General features: G+C 39.8%; 1 protein-coding gene across 1 annotated transcript in view; it reads right to left on the reverse strand.

Moving 5' to 3' along the window:
• Positions 1–20973, reverse strand: part of PKHD1 (PKHD1 ciliary IPT domain containing fibrocystin/polyductin) — a 238627-nt gene that overhangs the window by 61049 nt on the left and 156605 nt on the right. Inside the window, 7 exon segments of the mRNA XM_031060250.1 lie at positions 8566–8726; positions 10675–10837; positions 12165–13043; positions 13388–13540; positions 15354–15508; positions 17987–18074; positions 18704–18817. Of these exon segments, the coding sequence (XP_030916110.1) occupies positions 8566–8726; positions 10675–10837; positions 12165–13043; positions 13388–13540; positions 15354–15508; positions 17987–18074; positions 18704–18817 (1713 nt within the window).

Genomic DNA, 20973 nt, shown 5'->3' on the forward strand with positions numbered 1-20973 from the left:
AAATAAGAATGGAACAGTTCCTTGGGGGATATGAAGGATGTCTGAGCTTTGAGGAGAGGTCCCAGATAAGGAATAGATTTTTAGCATGGTTTGTGTTGGAAGGGACTTTCAAGATCAGCTCGTTCCAACCACCTGCCATGAGCAGGGACACCATTCCCTATCCCAGGTTGCTCCAAGCCTTATCCAGTCTGGCCTTGAGCATTTCCAGGGATGGGACAGCCACAGCTTCTCTGGGCAACCTGTGCCAGTTTTAGTTCCCTGGTCCTGTAAACTCCACTCACACCCTGGACACCATTTTCTGTGGGACTCATCTCTACACTTAAATATTGCACATAATTTCAGGCTCACTGGCATTCCACAAGAACAGGCAGACTGAACGACAGGGTCCAAGCACGTGGGTTGAGAGACAATCCCTTTCCTCCCCTTCCTCTCTCCTTTGGTCACTCTTTGTCTTGATCAGAAGCATTTAGAGAGTCCTAATTACCAAACCTTCCTCCTACAACACCCTGGCCTTTAGACCCATGTATCACTGTCAGATCTCAAAGATTCCTGCAGACCACAAATATCCTTTCAGAATTTTTTAAATAGGTGCTGAAATGGCTATTTGAAGTTATTTGACCCATCCTCCACCTGCTCAGGAAAAGATCATCTGTACCTGATTATCTAAGGACGTTACCACTGATGAGGACTCTGCAACTCACTCGGGCAAGTTATGCCCACGTTTCTCCGTCTTTATTCCAACATTTCTTCCCAACACATAAAATTATCCTGATGATACTTGGGACCATTATTTCTGATTCCACAGACTTTGAGAGCAATTTATTTCTCTCCAATCCTCAGCAGTCTCATGTTTTTTAAGGCTGTTCCTAAACCTCTCTTCCACTTTTTCTCAAGACCAAGTCACCCAGCTTTTCCAGCCATTCCTTGTATCTCCTGTTTTCCACACGCCTAATAATTCTTTTGATATTTAACTGTCAGGTTCCTAAATAAATCCATGAGTCGTAAGTCCATCAGTTATTCAGGTTTCATGGACCACCAATGCTTTATGAATCACAGTTTAAGAAACACTACACTGAAACAGAAGCCTCATCGTGTCAATGATAAAAAAACTTTTGCTTGTGTTGAAGACAACATATATATTTATTCATATTTATGTTATACATTTATGTTTATATTATATTATAGAAAGGGAGAGAAGTGGGTTTCAAATCCATAACTAGAATCCTAAATGAAGGTGATGTAGTGTGTTGGGGGTACTGAGCCTCCAGGGAAGCAAATAGGATCTCCAAGATCTCACAAACCCTAAAAATGGTGGTATTTTTTAAAATAGCTCCTTAAATACAGGAGTTGAGTATGGAAAATTAAAAACCTGCTCTTTTATCCTCAGGGATTAAGGCTAAAAGGAGAAGCCAAGAATTTCTGATAGCAAGAGTAGGCACAAACTATTTGTTGGCACATCTTCAAAAAGGATTGCTATCCTAAGGGGCAAGGTTATCTCCCATTGTCAGGGACCTGACTTCATAATCAGTTTTTCCAAAATTCATTTGGATAATCATTCCTAATAGATATGTGTACATATTTTACATTTTATGCAGCTGAACATCAGTTCATGACTGTTTGAAAGAACCTGAGGAATTTAGAAAAGAAGTCGAAAGGGTGGCACATAAAGTTAAACTCCATTTACAGCAATAAATGTGCGAAATGGTTGGGTTTGCCCAAGGTTTTTTTGGCTTCATCAGGAGAAAAGAATTTGATACCCTTGTTTGATGGGGACAAGGAAATAGGATTTGATAGGCTTATACAATTATACATATACAGATATATAATCTATGTGTGTATATACATTGCTCTATGCTGATCACATGGAAAATGAACAATGCCATTCATCCCACACATCCTGCATTCAGAATTAAAGAAAAAGCATCCCTGAAAAAGGAAAATAGTCTTTTATTAGAGTCTGAAACAGGAGTGACTGTGAGAGAAAGCAATTTAGAGTATTTCAAAGTGGACATGAGGCATGGCCACCTCAGCCCCACTGCTGACCTCGTTGCTACATCCCCAACTGTGCCCAGCTCCTCTCTGATTTACCAAAAGAAATCCGGTAGAGGAGCGGTTTTCAGTGGCAGAGCTGTCCCCTAAGGAAGTCTCATGGTGGCATCCAGATCACAGAATCACAGACTGGCTTGTGCTGGAAGACACCAAGAAGTTCATCCTGTTCTACCCCCTGCTATGGGCAGGGACAGCTTCCACCATCCCAAGTTGCTCCAAGCCCTGTCCAGTCTGGCTTTGGACACTTCCAGGGATGGGGAAGCCAGAACTTCTCTAAGTAACCTGTGCCAGGGCCTCAGCACCTTCACAGAGAAGAATTTCTTCCATACCTTTAATCTAAACCTGCCCTCTGTCAGTTTAAAGCCATTCCTTGCTCTGTCTTCTTTCCCAACTGGTGGATTCTCCCCCCACAGAATTGTCCCTCACTGTGCTGTACTGAAGTTGGCAGAGCTGATTCTTTAATTCAGCGTGTTCCACCATCTCACCCCAATGAGCCACCACATAGACATCAAAGATATAAAAATAACTTAATATCCCTTTGGATTACTTTAAACTTTGTTCTCCCATGAGCATTATGAAAATCCTCCCAACTTTATTCTCTGCTTTGGTCTCAACTTAATTAAAGTCTGCTGAAATCTTTACCAGAGATGTGTTTTCAGGAAAATTAAGGATTACAAGCATTTTCTGATCATATTAGGTTTGGTTTTTATGAAAGAATAGCTTGGTAAGAGCTCTTTTAATGTCCTCCATTGCTACTTCCAACCCATTTTGCATGGGCCATTTATTGCAGAAAAAGCAAATTTCTATTTGGGAACAGCAGCAGCAAAAAAGCTCCAGAGGAAAACAATGCTGATATTGCATTGTTTCATTCCTTGCAGATCTACCAAACCTGCATTTTCTTCTCAGACATCTTTAATTACTGACTATGATTATGCATAGCTAGTGTGGCTAATCATATTCCTTGGAATATTAAATATTTATGGTGTAACATTTTCACCCAGCTTTAGCCCTAACTTATACTGCCAGCCTGTGTCTCAAAATGCTATGCTTTCCCAACTATTATTTGAGATTTTTATTCAATAATTAAAAGTACTAGAAGAAAGAAAATGGTACAAAAATCTTCAACCCATAACCCAAGTTATTGTTTTTACCTACATCTGACATTTTATCATATTTCTGATGAACTTAGCAAACTTCTGTATATTCATTTATGACTTTTAACTTCAATGTTACAATTCAAAGAGTTTTTGACAATAGTTCTTTAAAAAATTGAGTGTTGAATGTCTCCATAACTTGCTTCAGAACAGCATTTACAAATTAAACAATTTCCTCTTTATGATTTAGAAAATGTACTGATTAGCTCTAGAGAGTAAGCAAGACTACTGAGCAATTTCACAGCTTTAGATTTGCCCAGATTGAAAATGACACAGGAAAATATAATCTCAGTGATTTGCTGGTCAGATAAAAGTTTAGTTGTACCCAACACACTGGTCTTCTCACCAACAGATTAACATAAAAGCTGAGGCAAGAAAAAAAATATGTTGGTTTTTTTTTTTTAAGAATTAATGGAAAAACAAAAACAAAAACAAAACACAACAGGTCTTTTTTGTTTGTTTCTTTATAATTGTAGACAGAATTTAAATGTTCAGTGATGTCCCAAAATATAGTCCAGGAATATATTTTTTTTTAGTAAAGACTGCTATGTAAAATGCACTTTGGGCTTATTGTAGTCCAGGCAACCATAAAGTTCCACCTGCCTTAAAGGGTGGAGAGTTTTTAGATTCAAAGTTTGGCTGTTGGGGTTCTGGAAGAAAAATTTTTAATTCAATGACTGACATTGGGCAAGTCACACATTCTCTCCTCTTCCTGGAAAACATGTGTCAAAATAAATGACCATCCCACAGAGGTATTACAGACCTAAATTTCACTGATTCTTCTACTGTATCCAAAGAACTTACAAGGAGTTGTCAGGTTGTAAAGGAGAAAATAAATTCAATTATTCACACAAAATGCAAGGAGTACATGTTTACAACAGGAAGGAAAAGTTGCATGAATACACATCAGATAGTCCCGGGCTTCATCATCCCTCAGTAAATCAGAATCAGAGAGGACTGAAGGAAGGACACAAAGTTGGTGAAAAGGCTGAGGAACCTCTCCTATAGAAAAAGGCTGAAGAATTAGGTGTGTTCTCCCTGGAGGAGACAAGGCTCAGGAGAGAATCCTATCACAATATTCCAGGGAATATCACAATATTACAGGGAAGCTACAAGGAGGATAAAGCTCTTTCTTCACAAGGAGGCACATGGGGAAGCCAATGGACTACAGGTACTGCTTGCACCAGAAAAAATAAGTTTTTTTCATAGTGATAGCAATCGCTGGGTATTGTAGTTGTCCCATCCCTGCAAGTGTCCAAGGCCAGGTCAGACAGGGCTTGGAACAATCTGGGATGGTGGAAGGTGTCCATGCCCATGGCAGAGGGATGGAACGAGGTGATCTTGAAGGTCCCTTCCAAGCCAAACCATTCTGCGATTCTATGATTTATTGGAACAACCTCCTCAGGGACATGGTGGTGTCTCCACCACATCCTCATTTTGAAGTTTTCAAAATGCAGTTGGACAGGGTGCCACAGAATGTTCCTTTCCCACAAAAGGGTGGACCAGATGAGCTTTTAAGTCCATTTCCAACCTGATCTGCTTTATGATTTTATAATCATTCAGTCCAAATTGCCTTAAATTATTCCTAGAATGTATCTGTCATCAGGAAGAAAACATCAGTCTGCAGGCTCAAGACTAAAACTTGAAAGCCTTGGTTTCATCTCTCTGTTTCTGTGTATTACCCATGTAATGAGTCAATCTCTCTTTGCTCAGTGAAGGAAACATTAGTAAACTGTAGTGGAAGTTGTCCCTGCCCATGACAAGAGACAGAATCACATGACCTTTGAGGTCCTTTCCAACCCAAACCATTCCAAAATTCTATGACAACACTGGAGACAACAGAAGTGGGGACAGCTGGATCTTCTACGATTTTCAGGTCCTCAGCTACTTTTCCACCAAGGGAAGACAATGAACCTCAGTGGCTCTGGGAGTCATCCCAGATTACAGATTTAGGAACTGTGACAAGAGTGTCCTTTGAACACTGCAAAAAGCCAGCAACTGACTGATCCTTTAACTACACAAGGATGGTTGAATCAGCTGCCCTTTGTAGAGCTGGGGTTTTAACCTGGACATAGGAATCAGTTGAATACACAAACTGTTCACTTATCCTTAATTCCCCAACAAGACACTCCTGTTTATAGCTAATTCTGCTGTACAGCTTTTGATTCTGGTATTTCCTCTACCATGGAACCATTTAGTGCTCCAGGCCTGGCCCCAAGCTCTTTTGCAAGAGGCTTGCTCTAGACATGAGTTTTAGGAGAAAAACATTTTGTCATCCAAAAATGGCAGCTCAAAGAGATTTAAATAATTACAAATTCATGTTAAACTCATTAAATTGTTTTGGATAATTCAAAAAATGGTACTTTGAAAGTTCCTCATAAATTATTTAGGGAGGAGGGTGTTGGAAAATATTTAATTTTAAACTTTTGCGGCATTATATTTAAAAGACAAAAAAAAAAGACTAAAAATGACTCCCACATTAAAAAGTAATTATGCTTTGTTGGACTCAAACCCACTTTTGTTGTTACGCCTTTTTTTCTTGCACTAGAAATAATAATAGCACAAAAATCTTGGATCTGTTCCCTCCTGTTTTGTTCTTTTTTTCTAAATTTCTGCAGTTTATCCAGAAAACTAAAATTTCATTTTGAAGTGAACAATTCTGCTTTTTCAGAGAGTCACAATGAAAAGCTTGGTCTATGAACAAAGAGCAAACTCAGTGGGTACAAGTTTGGGAAAACAAAGGAGGGAAAAATGTGGGTATAGAAATAATAAATTTCATAAATTCTATATCAATTACATCTTCAATAAAAGATATCATGTGAATCCAGGAACATCAATATAATTCTGAATGATCCCTTGTGCTCCAGTTATGGCTCTCACAACCTCTTCCCTGTGATACTCCTTATTCTGGTAAAACACCTCCACGGATTTTTTGTCCCTTAAGTCTACTGAATATTTTGGTTTGCTCCCCACAGAGTAATCAGAGTATCTGAAAATGGCTGAGGGACAGCAATTTCGATCTGATTGGCCGAACTGGAATCTTGAAGTGAACATAAATATTTATGTTTATCATAGAATCACACAATCACAGACTGGTTTGGGCTGGATCTGAAACATCATCCAATTCCAATGCCCCTTCCAAGCCATTCCATGATTCTATAATTCTGTGACATCACCATCTTTACAGGCCTTGAAGCATTGTCACACCAAAGGGTCATCTGTCCCTACAGAATCATTAAGGCTGGAAAAGACCTCCAAGGTCATCAAGCCCACAATGAATGAGCGAATGCCACCATGCCCACTAAACCATATCACAGAGGGCCACATCTTGGTTTTCTTTCTTCTTTCTTTCATCATTTCTTTTTAATGATTCCAGGGATGGTGGCCTCACCCCTGTCCTGGGAAGCCTGTTTTAATGCCTGACCACCCTTTCTGGAAAGAAATTTTTCATAATATCCACCCTGAATTTTCCCTGGTGCAACTTGAGGGTATTTCCCCCTGACCTATCACTAATTTCCTGGGAGAAGAGGCCAATTCTTCTTTTCAGGGAGTTGTAGAGTCCCTCTGAGCCTTCTTTTCTCCATCTGCTCCTCATGGGACTCATTCCAGATACTTCCTCAGCTCCTTTTCCTTCTGTGGACACACTCCAGCCCCTCAATGTCTTTCTTGCAGTGAGGAGCTCAAAACTGAACATGGGACTCAAGGTTTGGCCTCATCAATGCCCAGCAGAGGGGGATGATAATTTCTCTGGTCCTGCTGTCAGGAGATGAGTGGGGGCAGGAAAGTTGAGCTTTTTCTCCAATTTGTCTGTTGTCTATCCTGGAAGCCTGCATTGCTGTGAAAAATACTCAGTGCTACAATTTTCCAGAAAGAGAGGGAGAGAAGGGAAGACAACCATGAATTCACCTTATCATCAAGTTGTGCCTTTTCAAATGTCAGCCACAAAAGGAATCATAGGTCAGAATGAGAAATGTAGAGGAATTTAACACACATTTATGAAGGGTAGGGAAAAAAATCCCTATTCAGATTTGGGCAGCAAAAAGAAAGCACAGCAATTTTGTCATAGCTTCAGAGGCAGGCAACATTTATCATATGCTGTTACCTCCATTTCACAAGGAGATAAACTCTATGGAGTGAAGGTTGTACCCTCAGCGCACTTTAGATGGTGGGGATTCCTCTTATAGCTATGAGTAAAAATTGTGGGAATTGTGCTAAAAATTGTGGGAATCTGAATAAAATCCAGGTTTTGTATGCAAATTTATTCATTAATATGCAGGTGCTAAGTGGTAATAGTACCAGAGCATTAGTGCTTGGATGTGATTCATAATTAGGGTGGAAAAGGTACAATAAAAATCAGTGTTTGCATCTAGACAACACATAAATCAGCCCTGTAAGCAGCCAGCTAGAGTGGGATCCTTAGAGGAAAAGCCTTATACATTTTGTTTAAAGATTAAAGTTCTTCTTGTGTTTAATCAGTTTCAGAGTGTGAAGGAAAACAGGATTAATTACAGTCCCTCCCATCAGTCTCCCATACCAGCAGAGTTACAAACGATGCATCTCTACAGCAAAATGGCCACCATCAGCAGCAGGCACAGGGAATGCTAATTGTAATTAAAGAGTTTATTTGGAATCAGAGAGCTGAGTTTTAATCAGGATGAGAATGGAGCCTTGCTGTGGGAGCCTTCAGAAAGTGGTTACTGAGCAGAATGGGCCTTTTTTAAACAGAGAGGGGTCGTCAGACTTCTGGAGTGGGTTTTCAGCTTGATTATCTCCTCAGTGGGATGCAGATGAAAATCCTTGCAGGGCCAATTATTGGTATTATTGTGCAGTTTTGTGGTGTTTTTATGGCATGTGCCCATCCATGCTCTCAGAGGACTTTGGAAGGGGCAGGTAGAATCACCAGTCATGGAATGGTTTGGGTTGGAAGGGTCCTTAAAAATCATCTCATTTCACCCCCTGCCATGGGCAGACACACCTTCCACTGTCCCAGGTTGCTCCAAGCCCTGTCCAGCCTGGCCTTAGATAGTTCCAGGGATCCAGGGGCAGCCACAGCTTCTCTGGGCACTCTGTGCCAGGGCCTCCCCACCCTCACAAGGAAAAATTTCTTTCTACCATCCAATCTAGTGAGTCAGACCCTAAAGAGGCTAAGGATGTGGGGTGAAATGATACTGCAAGTAGGCAGAGTGGCACTGGTGGTCACAGAACTGCACAGCACAATTCACTACATCCTGCCTGGAAAGGAATCACACAGACTGGGACTACCATGACCTCAACCTCAGCTGCAGATCTCAGTGAAAGTCACATCTCATGGCTCAAGTTTCTGCATGATTTTGCAAACACTCCCACCAGCACGAGCACTTACCAGCTTCTGAGTAGAACTCTGTCCATTCAAACTCTGACTTGGGGAAAACAGAGACAGGTGGCTCCAGATGCAGGACACCTCCATCCAAATCCTTAAAAAGGGCTTTCCTTGAGCCTTTGCATCTCTTTTCAGGGAGCATGGTGTCTTTAGAGGTTTGTACACTGGTTAGTAGGAAAGGTAACATTATTACTAGTGGCTTGGAACAGCCAGAAAAGCCTATAAATTTCTATGTAAGCCATTAACTACTGGCTGTCACGGAGGAAGGTACCTGTAACAGGACAGGGGTGTTGAGAGAAACTCATCTCACTGAGACAAATATAAGAGTTGTGTTTAATAATTTCCTAAACAAGGGTCTATATTGACTATAGAAGGAGGTCAGTGTGTTTAAATAACATGCCTAATTTTTGAAACACTGACATGTAGTGAGCTGAATTGCTTTCAGTTGCAGATGGACTAAAGGTTCAACACAGCTTAAAGGAACTGGTGAACTGAGCATCTCACACCCATGGCAGAATTCAATACAATAAAAAGACTTGTACTCCAGCAAAGTCCTTGGAGATATTTTTAGATTACTACACATTAAACCTTGAAGAAAATGCAGAATTATTTGGTCTCAGGCTGAGAAAAACCAATTGCTGGTACCTTGAATGGGGCGAACAGGTATAGGCAGAGATTTGCAGTAAGGGCAGAGGAACAAAAAGGCCAACTCCCCCAGTCAACCAAGCTCAAAAGAGGCAGAGAACAAAGACTCCTCTGGTCCTGACAGTTCAGTTCTTGACCATCTCTCAGCACATCTAGCATTTCTGCTGGTTAGGTCTACCAGCAGGACAAGCAAAGTTCTTCATGGATTTGCTATATTCTCTGATGTTTCTATTTCCTTTCTTGCTCCAAGGCAATGCTCATCTTCTCTTTGACAGGATATATACATCAAGATATCCCTTCAGGATGCTGAAGCAAAACAATGTAGCCACATCCTGGATCAAGCTCAGCAGCTGCAAAGACGGATTAAATAAATGCATGCAGATACTGCATGAGGAGCACTGGGAGATGGAGCCACCCTCAGAGGCTCAGCAGCCTCCCAAGGAAGCATTCAGTGATCCACGTGCTTTCCTCACATTTGAAAACCACCAGCTCTTGCAGTAGACTGGGTATTCAACAGCTCACTACCAGCAGAATATTGTGGGATGGATACAAGAGCGAAACATAATGGGAGCTGACAAGCTGGACAGGGCTCAGAAATCTACACGCAAACTAATGCCCAGAGCAAAAAGCAAAAATATAGAATAAAATAAGAAATTCTGGCAGAAGGCTGGAGGGGCTCTAAACATAGCAGTGCGGGACACCTCCAATTATTTTTGACTGGCAAGTGGAGTCCATGCTGGAATTTTTTTTTGCTACTTCAAGGCTTTCCTGACATAGCCTCTGCATCATGTTCAGTGACTGCAATAAATAAATAGGCATGTGGTTTCCATTGGATGTGGTATGTCTAAACCACTGCAACTAGCAGTGACTTAAGGTTACAGATGAAGTTCTTCCCTCCCTCCTCAACACTCACAGATGATATTCTCCCTGGGCAGGAGCAGTTCTGGCAATCATTTGACATCTCACAGCCTGCCTGGTACTGATCAACATTTCTGATGTGATCTCGCAGGCACAAATCAAGCCACGCTTCCCCGACCAAAAGGACATTCCCTGTCTCAGGGTTTTTTCCTGGAGGTCCTGACATTTTCTGAAGCCTGAGGCTGAGAAGTCAGACATGCTCAGGATGGGGGTTTAGGAAATGGGATATGTGAGGCTTGTTTTGCTACACAAATGTCAGGAAAAGAAGAAATGCAAGAGGATTCTTCTGGAGATGCACCTTGATGGAATTCAAAACTCAAATTGTAAAAGATTGCCTGAAACTAAATTTGGTGGTGTTTTTCCATTTCTTTTTTTTTTTTTCCCTGTATTTGAGTTTTTCTGTGCATGTTTGTCTGATGTCAGACCTTGTTCATTTTTGTCAGACAGGAGCAGTACAAAAGCAGATATGAGGGGAGGATAGTTCCAAAGCTGTAGGTGTTTGGGTTGGTTTTTTTTGGAAAAAAGATAGTTCAGAATGAAGCATTTTACCTCGTTGGATGAAAGTAGAACTTGTCCTTCTCACTGACGTGTAACATCCTTGATGTCTCTGCTGTGATGAGAGGCATGATGCCGAAGTGATCAGCATTTGACATGATACAGACGTCCCTGTCTTCACTGTAGCAGCTCTGTGTAAAACCAGTAAAGGTGACTTCTGCCAGGGATTAAGAGAAGATCAAGCAAGAAAAAGTGGTTAAAAGAGTGCCATAACTAGAGATAAGGAAGTTGTTTTTTCATGTGATGTTTTCCATGTTAACATGCCCCCCCATATATATCTGTGCAAATTATTTTTAAATCAGACTAATAGCATTGTTCATAAAACTTCATGTGGCTTTAGAATACTCTGCAGCTAAGTTATATCCAGAGATGATACAAACCAAGTCATGCCATAGGAAAGGAAATCAAAGAAATAGTAACTGAAAGAGAAAAAACAAAAAGCAAGAGTATGTAATACGTTTTCATTTGAATAAGCAAGAACCAGTTAAATAACAACCTGCCTTGGATGATTTTTCAATTTGCCAGAGATTAATATAAAACAAGCAGGGTGTGATGACACATACTTAGCTCTGGCACTCAACTCTTATGCAGCTCCAAAATCCATATTGTGCCATGAATTTTTTGTAAGATTCTGTGCAAGTCTATTTGTCTTTCTCTATCTCTCTTACTCCTCAGTAAAAAGGGGATAATGAATTTTCTTGCAAAAGTAAGTAGCAATGAGGAGTAAAGACATGGAAGGCAGTGAGGTATTTTAGATCCCACCATTGCAACCAGCCATCAGGGTTCTGCTGTATTCAAATATTGCTCTGGAGACTGAAAAATTCATTTGAAACAAAGATCCAGGATACATAACAGACTTCTATTCCTCTTGTGCAATCTCTTATACCAATAAAGGTCATAACTGCTTCTGTGAGTTGTAGTTCCTATGTTCTGTGACAATTCTATCCAAAGTGTGATATTCACTTCTCAGATTTGGTATCTTTATTTAGGTGGAGACAACTGTGGGCCAGAGAGATGAATCAATTGGAAAAGTAACACAGAAGGAAGTTATGTGTGAGGTAGAATGTATACATTAGCATGAGACATAATCATGGAATCATAGAATCCAAGAATGGTTTGGGTTGGAAGGGACCTTAAATATCATCTCATTCCACCCCTCTGCTATGGGCAGGGACACCTCCCACTATCCCAGACTCATTCAAGCTCCATCCAACCCAACCCTGAATACCTCCAGGGATGGGGCAGCCACAGCTCCTAGGGCAAACAATTATCCTGCAGTAGATTCAGGAAGTGAAAAATATCAAATAATATTTTTTTCTCAATTAAACTGTATCAGGTTGTAGAAGAATTGTGTTATCAATTTCACTGGGACTGATTTCTCCAGCAGTCCATCTGTGGGAGGCTAAAACCTCAACTGGAAAAAATGAAATGAATAAAGGAAAGGAGTGACAGAACAGTCTGGCCAGTGGAGGCAGAGGACCAACCTTTCAGCTTCATGATTCCCAAGGCTTTTGGACAATGCCCGGTTTTGTGCCAGGGATGCTCTGGCCTTTGGCTGGGAGCAGTGCTAAACGTGGGCCATAAAATCCCAACACGGCCTCTTAGAGGGTAACGTGGGGGTCGGTCCTGGGCTGTTGGATCAGCTGAGTGAGGCTGGATCCTGTCTCTGAGGCAGTCAAAAGTTGAGCTTGTTGCAACAATGACGGAGTTTTTAAGTTCTATGAATTTTTTCCCCGTGTAGCATTGCTCGGTGTAGGCACAGTGCACCATTGCCAGGAGTCCCACCGTGTTGTCCACCAGCACCACGTTTTCCACAATAATGCTGCCTCCAAGGTGGAGCATGACACCATAGTCATAATTCTTATAGGATAGAAAACCTGTGATTCTAGTGCAGGTCTGAAATCCATCTTCCTGGTACAGGTGAATGCCGTGGAGACTCGAATGGGCCACATTTCCACTGCAATATTCTCCAGCTAGTGAACACTCCTGGCCCTTGACATGGAAGCCAATCCTCTCAGATCCTGCCACAGCATTGCCACAAAGGGAGACACTAGTGGCCAGGTTCACCTTGATGCCAGCAACCCAGTTTAATGAACCTGCTGGCTGCCTGCTCAGAATAACAAGGCACCTGATGAGGGAATGATTTTTCCCTTCCAAATCAATGCCAGGTCCAGTGGTGTTGAACACCACGTTACTGAGCAACAAGATCCCACTGCTCTCGACTGCTTTAATGCCAGCTCCACAGCTTCCACTAATGCTGGATGACACCACTGACGACCCCTGGGATACGTTCCTGAATTCAATGGCAGAAAGCTGAGGAGGCCCAAAATTCAAAAACTGAACATTTAAGAGTTGAAGAGCACCTGCAATGAGATAAATGGAGTGAAATGAAAACTTATATTACATAAGAACAGGTAAGGACAACCACGTTAGCAGTCAGACATATAACAGCAGGTACTTTGTCAGTGTATTGTAGTGATGGGTATTTGTGAATAAATATATACAAAGTCACAGTAGAACCTCACAAAATACACAGCAGCCCCTCCTAAAATATCGTCCATATTTATGAATTTTTAGTGGTGCTCATGTTTCATATTTGCTGACAGTCAGTTTGTTCTGACTTTCATGCGAATGGATTCACACGTTGCTGCACCTCTTTCTTGGGCAAAACCGGTGTGCTTGATGAGGACAGGTGAATCTCAACTACCTTCAAACTCCATCCCACTGGAGTCTGTGAAGTGTCCCACCAGCATCCTCCCAGCACAAGCCACATCTGACTGGATCTGCACGTTCCGTGTGAGGAGCCCAACCTCCGCGGCCAAAGGGATGCTCCTGCCATCTTCTGTGTCATGGGGACGCCCTGGGGAGTTTCAAGAAAGCAAATGTGATAAGTGTCTATCATACCTATTAGCCAGTGCTTTGAGGGACATAAATCCTGACAGCTCCTCTGCAGAATCTGCACTGACATTCAGGTGTGTTTCACCCCCAGCACAATCTGCGTGCATCGACACAAAACCAGAAAGGCCACCTGCCCATCAAATATTCACTGTGTGCTTATATTTTGCCAAGATATCTCGTTTTTAGAACAAGAAGGTGCTAAACCTTTCCCCTGAGGTGTGCAGGTGCCAAAGCAATGAACAGGTTCACACTTCATTTTTTCCAAGCTCTGCGTGCTGGAGTTACTCTTCAGCACACTGCAGAGTTGATCTCCATGAATTTTCCTCAGGATCAGACTAATGTCAATGCCAAAACCCTCTTTGCTACAGAGGCTTGTTTGTGTGTGCTTTCTAAAAGGATTTAAAACATTTTTTTCAATGCCTTTCTGAAGGAGACTTTTGCTCAAGTTTATGCAGCTGTCTAGCTTGAATTAATCTCAGGTGATTTTAGACACATGCAGATGTGATTTAGTTATCCAGACTGGTTTTATACATGGTGAAGAGCAATAGGCAAATCTCAAGTGCAATTTGTTGTGTATTTTATATACCTGCTTTAGGGGCAGATAAAATACAAGTGAGAAGTATGTATTGTGTGTATTTTTCTGCTTTAATTTTCCAGAGAGCTGGGAGTGACTGGCTCATATGTGAACATTTCCTGCAAGTATCTACATTTGCCAAGGTGAAGCTCAGTATTTACCCATTAATTTTTCCATCAGTACTTTTTTTTCCTCTATCTAACAACTGCTCCATTACTCAATTTCCCCTCATGATACATTTATTATATCTACATCAGCTAAAAAGAAAGGCCTAAAATGCATAAACTACTGGAAATATAGTCTAGATGTTCTGTGCTTTGAACTGCACATTTTGTTTGAAAAATGCAATTGTCATAAAAAACTGTGCCATGGAGGCTACTGTTGATTAACACTGTGGATAATTGCAGAACAGAGCTCAGTTCCAAGTGCAGCTTTGATTACTGGCTCAGACATTTAAACATTCACCATTTAAAACATGATATTTCTGGATCTTTTTATCCATTACACTAGTTTCTGGGCCTACTGGCTGGAATAAAGATCAAATTTAAAAAATATTGATGTGCACAAGAAAAATCCTTGGTTTGAAGGTTCAGAATTTGACCTGTTAATAAAATGATTTTTCTTTTGTCAAATAGATGGTAATAAATTACTTTATAGGCTGAAATAAAAGTAAATAGGTATTAACACTGCATCCATTTTTCCACAGAAATATAGATCCCATTCAATCTACACAGAAAATAGACATACACAGATTTTATGTTTATTTAGATATTAGTTTATAAATACATTGTTTTCATGCCATGGAATTGATAAAATTTTGTATTTTAAACTTTATGAATATGATTATTTTGAAATTTGAAAAAAGGGTGGGGTTTAATTATTTTTCAGGTTTTTGACATACCATAGAAATTGTGCAAAGGGCCTAAAATCCTAAATTTCTTTTTTCCTTTGGGAGAGGAAAAATTATTTTCTCATTCTGTGAACCAGCTCAACTTGAAACACCAGAAAGTTTTCCCAAACAATTCAGCAGTGAATTGATTATACCCACAGAAATTCATGTTAGAATCAGCAAGCTAAAAAAGTATATGGAGAAAGAAATGAAGATACCACAGGGAAGTAGAATTGATCCTGTTGAGATATGAAATGGAAAGTCAATACTTCAGAAGAAAACTCTCAAAAAAAGGGAAGAAACATTCCTTACCAATGTGCCTGTGCAGAAGATGTTCATGAATTCTTATATTATGACCATGGACTTCTTTAAGTGTAACTACTTCAGCTTGGTGGGCTTCATAGGAGGAAGAGCTGATCACAATATCCCCACCTTGATCCCAATCTACTTCATCCTCCACAAAAATCCTGTAACACCATGATATAAACTTAATGTCATTACACTCACAAGAGTTAGGCTCACAGATTTCATTAAAAATGAACAGTTTTGCTCAGGGAGATCTGAAAAAAAGCAAAAAAAAAAAAAAAAAGAAGTTCACAGGCTATGCTGTAGGAAAAGCCCCTTTAGGGCTTTCTGCAAAAACAGATGTCTGAAATATGTGGGAGGAAATTAATCCTGAAGCATCTACTTCACACCATTGATTAACAACATATACAGTTCCAGTACAGCATTTCAGAGCTCAAGCTGCCTCCAAATGATATATCAGACCATTTTTGGTGACAGGAATATTCCGCAGAGCTGAAAGCCATCTTTGGATTTAGACAACAATCATGTGTAGGGTCTGCATTTGGCACCTAAGCTTCCACCAGAGCTTGTTGGCGCAGTCAGTTGTGGGTGAAAAGCAATTCAGTTCTCTGAATTGGGCACTTTGAGTAGGATTTGATTCCCTTAACAAGAGCAACTTTTGCTACCTGAGATATCCCAGGGTATCTAAAACATCAGCCAGCAGATGTGACAGGAGACAGGACTGGTTCCTGAAGCATTCCTGGAGACAAATGTGCAGCCATTGAAGGGCCCCAAAATATCTCAAAAGAGCCCAAAGATGCCTCAAATGGGCCCAAACCATCTGATTAGGTACCTGAATCCTGCCCTTGGTAGCTGAACATCAGGGGCACCAGCACTTAAAACTAGGCACCAGCACTTAAAACTCTGCTGGCTACTGAACATTGCACAGAGTCCTGCATTTATTTGTTTTAATCTTGAATTGAAGATCCCCTTTTATAGTCAAAGTTGTATTTGTAGTTCAGGGGATTTTTAGCTTCACATAAGGAAAATAAAAGTGCTTAGTGACAGCAAATGCATAATGATCAGTGTTCACCTCTATTTGATAAACATCTTGTACTGTTACAGCGTGACTGCTGCTGGCCAGGTCATGATCTAAACTCCTCAGGGAATTATTGAGGAAAAAGGGCACTGTGAATTCAGACAATGTCTCACATGCAGGATAGAGTGACAGAAGGGCAGAGAGAAAGGAGATTCCTCAAGGGATGTTGTCAAGTTTTTCCAGAGTCTCTTTCTCCAATATTTTTCAAAGATGAGTAGATTCAAATGAGCACTTACTATACAATACCTATGAATATTCAGTAGAGAAATCCACCAAAAATTTATTACTTTTTTTTTTTTTTGAGGAATCACTGCATATCTTCTGAAATGGTAGGAAAGTCCTTCCTAAACTGATGAGCTGATTCATACTGGAAAAAGATATAGTGCAGCTCCTCTCCTTCAATAAAAACCACTTCCTTCAGCTTTCATTTTTCTTCACCTTTCATATTCCAGCACTGCTTTACCTATTTCCTGTATCAAACCACATTAATTCTTAGCGGCTTTTGGTAGATTTTAATGAAAAATAGGGCATTGTTTTTGGTTGGGTTTTTTTCCCCTTTCTTTTAACAACTGAAACAACTCTTTGTGTTGTATTTAATGTGCATGCATTAACTCCAAACACTTGTATCTTAGCACCTCATGATATTTCACATAAAATATCTGGGCAGCAGCCCAGATCTAGCCTGGATCCATTTCATCCAAGTGTTTAACTGGCATGCTTCAGTCAGAATCTGCTCACTCTGATCTCCCATCTCAGTCAGGGAAGGAGAAGAATTCCCAGAGGGTGATTCTAAAGTTGCAGGATTTGGATCAGGATCAGCTACACAGCAATTCCTAAACAATTAATCTGCACTGAACATACAGCTCTGAGAGAGCTCACAACAGGTGAACCCTACTGGTGAGGTCTTTGTGCTTCCACTGCTCATCTTTACAGTCATTGCCCTAAATGCTGACACCTCTACCCTGATGGGAACCTTCCAATGAGGCTTTGTTAGGCCTGGCTGAAAGGCAGAAACAAGGAAGAAACAAGGAATGAATGAAAGGAAACAAGGAAACAAGGAAACAAGGAAGGAAACAAGGAAACAAGGAAACAAGGAAGGAAGGAAGGAAGGAAGGAAGGAAGGAAGGAAGGAAGGAAGGAAGGAAGGAAGGAAGGAAGGAAGGAAGGAAGGAAGGAAGGAAGGAAGGAAGGAAGGAAGGAAGGAAGGAAGGAAGGAAGGAAGGAAGGAAGGAAGGAAGGAAGGAAGGAAGGAAGGAAGGAAGGAAGGAAGGAAGGAAGGAAGGAAGGAAGGAAGGAATTCTCAGCTTGATTCATCCTTGGAATTTTGATTTCTTTAGAATTAAAGTTAATCTGTGTTGGAACGGACCTTAAAGATCATCAGCTTCCCCATCATGGTGCAATTTTTTGTTACCTAGGTGGGTTTTTTTTCTATCTAGACAAAATTCAAACAGAACCCATCACAAAGGGAAAGAATAATGCAACTCACAGGAATATTAAATACAAGTCATAGCAACAGGAGCCAAAATTTAATATTTGAAAGCATATTTAGCCAAAATACCACCTTTCATTGCCAGGAGCAACATTAGTTCCCAGATGTGTCCAAGGCATCTTAGGATAAGCGCTATAAATTTGTACCTGTCCATAAACTCCTGGGAAAAAAAAAAAAAGAAAGAATAGAAGGAGGATTTCAAAGGTTAAACAAAAAGAGGCTTGAGTAGAACTGAAGCAATAACTAAATATATGGAAATTTTTATATTTATTAAAGTATGTTTCTATATTTTATGAGAAGTGTAAGAACAGCACAAAGACTTCACTCAAAATACAAAGTGAAGGATAAATAAGTCCTCAATAAAGTAAAATGACCATTGCATGTACAGGCAAGAGAGGGGATTTTACCACAGAAGTCTCATTGACACAAATTAGAATTGAAGGAATTGCAGACAACAATATCTACCATTAAAAAAATCTAAGTAAAAAAATTAGGTAAAAACTCCGGGAATGAAAGGTACAAAAAAATTTATGTGGCTATTATTAATCTTTCTGGACAATGAACTTTTTTTCCCCCCTCTGGAAAAGGGATCCAAAGCCAGAGGACAAATCCAAAATACAGAAACTTTTCATAGGGATGATATGTCCCAGGAGATTAAATGTTAGCTGTAAAATATGTGTACCTTTGTTTGAGGTTTATCTGTACAAAAGAGTAACAGTCTCAACAGTGGTAGATTTGGATATTACCAAAAATTAGTTTCCTATGAAAAGTGGAATTCATGTTTCATACCAATATTCCCTGGGTGCACATTTATATCCTCAAGACGATCACAGAAAATCCTTTCAGAAGCCCGAAGAAGGAACAGCAGCTTTAAATCCCTTTCTAGGGGATGTTTCAAAGAACCTGCAATAAAGGCAACACAGCATCAAACCCACCACAAAAGTATCCATGGCTTCTGTGATGCTGAAAATAGGAGGGAAACTGGGGGGGGAATATGTGTGAATCTGATTTTAAAGAAATACCTAAATGGCTGAATTAATATTTCCTTTCTCAACCAGTTTTTGCCTTTTTGCTCCTTCATCAGTTGAAAGGTAATCTCATGCAGCAAGGATGAGAAAAATGGAAAGATTGAGGGGAAAAAGAAAATTTAGGGAAAAAGAAAGTGCCCAAGAAGTTTTGGTGATAAGTCTGCACAGTAAACTATATTTCAACTTTGCCTTCATTTCTTTCACCAAGGGTAGTTTACAGTTTCAGAGGAAAATGGCCCAGCACTAAACAGAGACTAAGGAGGAAAAAGTAGGACAGTTTTTGCCCTGGAGAAATGTATGCGGAGTCCAGTAAAGGAGTTCAACGTTCCTTTAAAATTAGAGATTAAATCAATTATGCAACAGAAAACTGCAGCAGATGTAGAACTAAAATATATATATATGTATCTGTACAAAATTAGCTGGCCTGTCATGTTCTTTTAATATTTAAAAATTACTAGTTTGGAAAAGAGAGCTGATTTTGTATCCTAAAGAAACACTTTGCTCCAAGAGTCTTTTTTTATTTAAGTGAAATCAATAAAACAATTAATTGTTCCCCACCAGCATCTGACTGATAACTGAGGATATTTAAATTCTCTGTACACTTTTTTAATGGGTAAAAGGCAAACAGTACAAGACTTGCATGTTCCCCATCTAATATATCTCACACTAGTGAACACTTATATTCTCTGGGGACATGGAGGGAATTATTTTCCAGTGTCCATCGTCCACCCAATCCAGGTTTGATTTCCTTATTTAAACTCCCATAACTGCATTTTGAACAGAGGAAAAGCAGGAATTAGGTTGTTTCCGAATATGCTTTCACAATTTCTCATGTTTTTTACTCGTGGTTACAAAGCATTTACTATTATAGTTAAGTCAGTTAAAACCATCTCATATATCCAATTCTCAGCTCAGTTTTAAAACAATTTTTAAGTAGGCTTCCAGACTTAACAATCACATACAAAGGATTGGAAATGGGGATTCTATAGCATGAATTTGAAGTTCTCCCTCCCTTAAAAGATTTACAGCTACATTTAGCTAAAAATCATAAATTTTAGTCCAAAAAAGTACAACATATCAAGAAATTTTTCCCTTGTTAAAAAAAAAAAGCCAAAAGCACAAAAATAAAAGATACAGTCAGAGTGAGAAACAAAGGTCATAATAAAACTATTTATAATGGAAAATAAAATAAAACTTAAAAGGGATGATAATATTCACAGAAATTCTTCTGTGGCTGGAAACTGTAATTAGTAAATGACACAAAAGAACACAGTAGTCATCAATTAGTAGAAAAATTCTGCTTCTTTTAAGAATATTTAGAAGAAAAATAGGCTTAATACTTGCTTATTGCCATCAATAGTTCCATGGGTTTAAATCAATGGATTTCAGTAACTTGAATGCAAGTGCTAGCAGAGAGTTTTACAGGGAACTCATTGGACTCTTAAGGTGGACTCTTCAATAATTTTGGGATCACTCATGATGTCTGAGGATCCTTGAAAAAAGCTAATATTGTGCCACTATTTCAAACAAAGATAAAAGTAAGAGCCCCAGGTAATTACAGGCCTGTCAACTTGACACTGATTCTGGGGGAAAATAAATAAAAATGGAATGTCCAACTCTGAACACAATTAATAAATCATTAAAGGTGGATGATATAATTAATGCCAATCAACCTGCTTTTATAGAAAAAAAGGTCCTGTGAAACTTCCTTGTTATCATTTCCTAATGAGATTACAGGTCTAGTTGATAAAGATAATATCTTTGATATCATATAATTGGCTTCTCCAAGGCTCTTGGCTTAGTAGCACAAAACTTTGTGATTAACAAACTGCACGAGTGCAGCAGGAACATGGCACACACTAATTTACAGCCTGAGTGACTGGAATGGGGATGTGGACTCAACCAGATCTGGTCCTGCCAACCCTCAACCCTGTGGCATTCCATGTTTTATTAGGGACCCAAATTTGTGTGGGGATGCTGAAAGTAAGCAGATAAACTGACACAACTGGAGAGAACAATTGCAAGGATGCT

The sequence above is a fragment of the Geospiza fortis genome, unplaced genomic scaffold (assembly GCF_000277835.1).
Source record: "Geospiza fortis unplaced genomic scaffold, GeoFor_1.0 scaffold106, whole genome shotgun sequence".
Lineage (NCBI taxonomy): Eukaryota > Metazoa > Chordata > Aves > Passeriformes > Thraupidae > Geospiza > Geospiza fortis.